This window comes from Sinocyclocheilus rhinocerous, unplaced genomic scaffold (assembly GCF_001515625.1).
Source record: "Sinocyclocheilus rhinocerous isolate Xijiao unplaced genomic scaffold, SAMN03320098_v1.1 scaffold853, whole genome shotgun sequence".
Lineage (NCBI taxonomy): Eukaryota > Metazoa > Chordata > Actinopteri > Cypriniformes > Cyprinidae > Sinocyclocheilus > Sinocyclocheilus rhinocerous.
This window is the reverse complement of record NW_015627738.1, coordinates 658,294-663,139: the sequence shown is the minus strand read 5'-3', so window position 1 is coordinate 663,139 and position 4,846 is coordinate 658,294. Positions and strand designations below refer to the sequence as shown.

The following is a 4,846-nucleotide window of genomic DNA, read 5'->3' as shown; positions in this document are numbered from 1 at the left end:
ACTGGAGTGCTGTGGATTATTGTGATGTATTTATCAGCTGTTTGGACTCTCATTCTGACGGCACCCATTCACTGCAGAGCATCCACTGGTGAGCAAGTGATGCAATGCTACATTTCTCCAAATCTGATGAAGAAAAAAACTCCTCTACATCTGGGATGGCCTGAGGATGAGTAACTCTTCAGCAAATGTTTATTTTAGGTGAACTATTCTTTTAATATTCAATACGCATCAAAGTGACTTGTGTACAAAATGTTTGTTTTGAATGTGATCTGTTCATTATAAAGAGAATATGAGCATGTGGTCCTCACTTTCTTCCTCATGAACTGCACAACTAAAGTGGGGGGTGGGGAAGCAAAACAGGATCTTTCCCACTAAATGTGTGAGAAAATGAAACCTTCACAGGTTTTCATGATTAGTTTTCCTAAGAGAAAATTTCACAGTAGGCATCACACTTTAATCTAAATAAAACTGAAGGAAATAGTTTAAAGTCCAACAAAAGACACACACACATAATTGTGAATCTCATGAAAACATATCTGGGTCATTTTCACACCAAAAATAAAAGAAAAACAAATGCATAAAGAAAATTAGGCCTATTTTAGGACCATTACAACTTTTTTGCATTGTGACATTATTTTCAAGGCAATCAAGGTGATTTACGCCATAATGCAATAAAAATAATAATTTTACTCTAATACAGTAAAGAAAACAAAGGGATAGTACAACATATACTTCCACATTAACTAAACAATTTATTTACTTTTTTCCACTTTGTAGCATTACAGAAATGAAAATCGTATAGATGCGCAATAATGTCGCAATGCAAAAATATGTAAAAATCACCCTCATATTCTTCATGCAAAACACTCCCTTATTTAATAATCATTTCGGGGTAAATATAATGCTAGCATTTCTGAACAGTTTTCGTGAGACTCACTCATACGTGTCCCTCTAATGCCCTGGAAAAACCTCGAGTGTGCTGGGGACGGACGAGACCCCGATCAGTGCAGCATTTTGCAGTGGCACCAGGAAATTCAGATACAGTAAATGAGGGAAGGAGGAGCAGCACCTCCCCGAGACAAGGCAACATCACTGTCATTGTGCATAAGTGAACATACAGTAGCAGCCAGACGTCTTCAGTGTCACCAAATCCCTCATGAAATAACTAGAGCTGCTGGAACAGGGCCATGTGTTGGTGTTATTGCAGTTCTTTCATTCAACAATTCAACGAGAATCCATGACAGCAGAGAGGCAAATCTCACAAAACATGTCAGGAACATAATCAATCTCAAATTTAATAAATAAATAAAAAATTAAGAGGTTGTAAGCTGCAAGAAGAAAATTAAGTCTGGTTTTAGGATTTATTTTTTGCATCGTGACATGATTTTCATTTTCAAAAAAAAAAAAAAAATGCATTATTATAATACAAAAAAATGGTAGTATTTGTTGTGTTCCCTTTAAATTTATGCTGATTTAAATACAGTAAAAAATCGAATCTTTTTTTTTACAGTAACTACAAAAAAGAACATTATAAAAATTAGTCAAAAAATCTAAATAACATTTTTTTTTGCTGAGATTATCTGTCCTTGTTTGCATGTTGTTTGTGGCGATTTATTTTTGTTTTGAAAAACTGAATGAAAAAAAAAGAAAAATCTATTTTTAAAAAGTAAAATAAAAAATAAAACAAAATTAAATGAAAAAAAAAAAAGTTTAAAAAAATGTTCAATTTCAATTATCTTATTGTCCTAAGAAACATGGCTAATTGAATGAAAAAAAAAGAAAAATCTATTTTTAAAAAGTAAAATAAAAAATAAAACAAAATTAAATGAAAAAAAAAAAGTTTAAAAAAATGTTCAATTTCAATTATCTTATTGTCCTAAGAAACATGGCTAATTAAAAAAAAAAAGTAGTAAAAAATAAAATAAAATAAGTATTTTATATATTCACAATGCAAAAAATATTAATGGTCCTAAGAAACATACCTTAATTTCAAAATGTAATTTATGTTTGTTTTTGTTGTTGTTTTTTTTCCCTTTTAATTTTGGGGTGAAATATGGCCTGGACATTTTTTTTGCGAGATTCACCCAGTGGTGCATAAATGTGCTCTTTCAGTTCAAGACAACGATCTTAACTTGCAAACCTGTGATTCTGGGATTGAAATCAGCTGCTGTAAACAGTTGGACAAAATACAAAATACAATCAAGTGAAAAAAAAAAAAACGCACACCGACCCTGTCGCGACGCACCTTTACCGTATGGATTTCTCTGATGATGATAATAACAATAATAATAATAATAAGGCAACTGGAGCTAGACATCATAGAGAGCTTCCACTACATTTCTCCTTCCTCATCCTCTTCCTCTTTCTCCGGCAGCTGCATCTTGAGCCAGCCTTCGGCAGAGTGGCCGTGCTTCTTCTGGTGGCGTTTGTAATTGTCCCAGTGGCCCGTGGTGTAGCCGCACTCCTGGCACTTAAAGGGCTTCTCGCCGGTGTGCCGCAGCATGTGGCGCTTCAGGTTCATGCTCTGGTTGCAGCTGTAACTACACACACTGCACTGGAACGGCTTGGCGCCCGAGTGGATGCGCTCGTGCCGCTTGAGATTGGCCAGGTTGCCGCAAGCGTAGTCGCACACGCGGCATTTGTATGGCTTCTCGCCCGTGTGCACGCGGTGGTGCCGCTTGAGGTTGTCGAAGTGGGCGGAAGCATAATTGCACTGCGGGCACTTGTAGGGCTTCTCGCCGCTGTGAGTCTTCATGTGGCGGGCGAGGTGGTTGGGGTACTGAGTGACGAACGGACATGATGTGCACGAGTACAGCTTGTCACCTTTCTCCGGGCTGCTCGGGGAGCTTTTGGACAACATGTCTAGTGTGCATCTGCTGCAGATCTGCGCCGAGGTGCCCTCCTCGTCCTCCAGCACCGCTCCGCACACACGGCACGTGAAGGGGAATAGCAGCTCGGGCAGAGGGTCCGACTCTTTGGCCAAACCCTCAGCGTGCAGCAGGGCGGGAGGATGGCAGTCTGTTCGTAGAGTGTCATAGCTTTGGAGGAAGTCGGGGTCGCTGCTGATGTGCAGAGTCAGGTCAGACTCCACAGACTCTGAAAAACAAAGGAACAGAAACAAGCTTCCTCTTTACAGCGAATCCAGTTTTAGGAAGCCAAGAGTTTCTACTTCCCTTTTCTTCACGCTTCACTTCCTCTTTTGGTTTGCACCATGAAGTGCTTAAAGTGCAAAGTATGGTACGCAAGCATAATATAAATGGAAATATGTTCCTGTGGCTCAGTGGTAGAGCATTGCGTTAGTAGCGCAAAGGTGGTGGGTTCAATTCCCAGGGAACACGCATACTGATAAAAAATTTATAGCCTGAATGCACTGTAAGTCCCTTTGGATAAAAGCGTCTGCTAAATGCATTAATTTAATTTATTCAATGTTTTATGTTTAATATATCAAAACATTATTTATGCATTTGTAACTGCAGTGCATGTATATGTATATAAATGTATAGCCTGAATGCACTGTAAGTCCCTTTGGATAAAAGCGTCTGCTACATGCATAAATTTAATTTAATTTAATTTAAATATGCAACAGCAAGAAAAAAGTGCTTTGCTCAGATTAGTAGAAATGTTTCCTCACAATCTGTATCTGTTTAGTGCTAATTATTAAAATAATCAAAGTCAAATAAAAGAACTCAGCTGTGAAAGAGAAATGGCATACTCAATTTTACTTCTGTAATATGACACATTTGTGAGTGAGAAAATAAATTCAATGAGAAAATAAAATGAGGTCTGTACTTTTTATCCTTCAGGATTTGACTGGATCATGAAAAAAAAAATCGAATGCTTTTTTCATTATTCTTTTTTGATTTTATTTCTATAAATAGTATTTTGGCATGTATGCTTTTATTTACTATGATAAGACATTAGAAGCAGTGAAAGGAAGTGACAGGAGAGATGAGAAGGGAACACCATCAGGAAAGGACCACAAGCCGGGACTAAAATTCAAATTCGGGGGAAAATTTTGAAAAATGTCGACAGTTCAACTTTTGACAAATTTGTGATTGCAATTTAAAAAATATTTAAAAAAGCTCCAGTTTTGTCATGCACATTTGTAGGACTGCAAAATTCGACCAAAAAATGTGTTGTTATATATTGATATACTATAATAACAATATTGTAATATATAATAAATATAAATAATATGTTGTAATATATTATTAGTATTAAATAAATAAAATAAGAAATATTTCTATTATAATATCTTGCTTTAGAAAATCTAGTATTTAAGAAAAATAATATAATAATATTGTACAATACTAATATTTATAGTTTAATTTTGTCTTAATTTCTTTATTTCCAAATGTTAAATCATAAGAGTATAATGTGCAAATTAATGCTTCAATACACAGTGCATATATTTATTTAATTAAATCGTCCATATCGCGCAACCTTATTTTTATTCTCTGTCATTATGCATGCATGCCGGTTATAGGTTAACATTAACCATATTATTGAATCTGATTAAAGATCACAAAACAAAAATTTTCTTCTTTAGAACAACATGCACTAGAGCCGCACGATTTGGGGGGGGGGAATCTGACTACGATTTAAAATGTGAATCCATTAAAGGCACAATATGTAATTTTCGCCGCTAGAGGGCGCGTATTCAAAATAAACAAAGAAGCAAAGGCGTAGTTTGATGACGCCGTGACTGAGTGTTGAATCATGGGAGTTGTCATCTTCATCTCCACAGCCGATGCAATCCGACGGGACTCGGGCAGAAATCATGTTCATGGATGAGCTAATGATTTATTAACGTAGTAGAATGAAGCAGGGTGAGGCTGAAAGCCGT

The 4,846-nt window shown here is 36.2% G+C and overlaps 1 protein-coding gene across 1 annotated transcript in view; it reads right to left on the bottom strand.

Moving 5' to 3' along the window:
* Window positions 1–2,031: 2,031 nt before the first annotated feature.
* Window positions 2,032–4,846, bottom strand: part of LOC107733977 (zinc finger protein 513-like) — a 9,118-nt gene continuing 6,303 nt past the window's right edge. Inside the window, exon 4 of the mRNA XM_016545846.1 lies at window positions 2,032–3,096. Coding sequence (XP_016401332.1) covers window positions 2,333–3,096 — 764 coding nt within the window. The 3' untranslated portion in view covers window positions 2,032–2,332. The remainder of the gene's footprint in view (window positions 3,097–4,846) is intronic.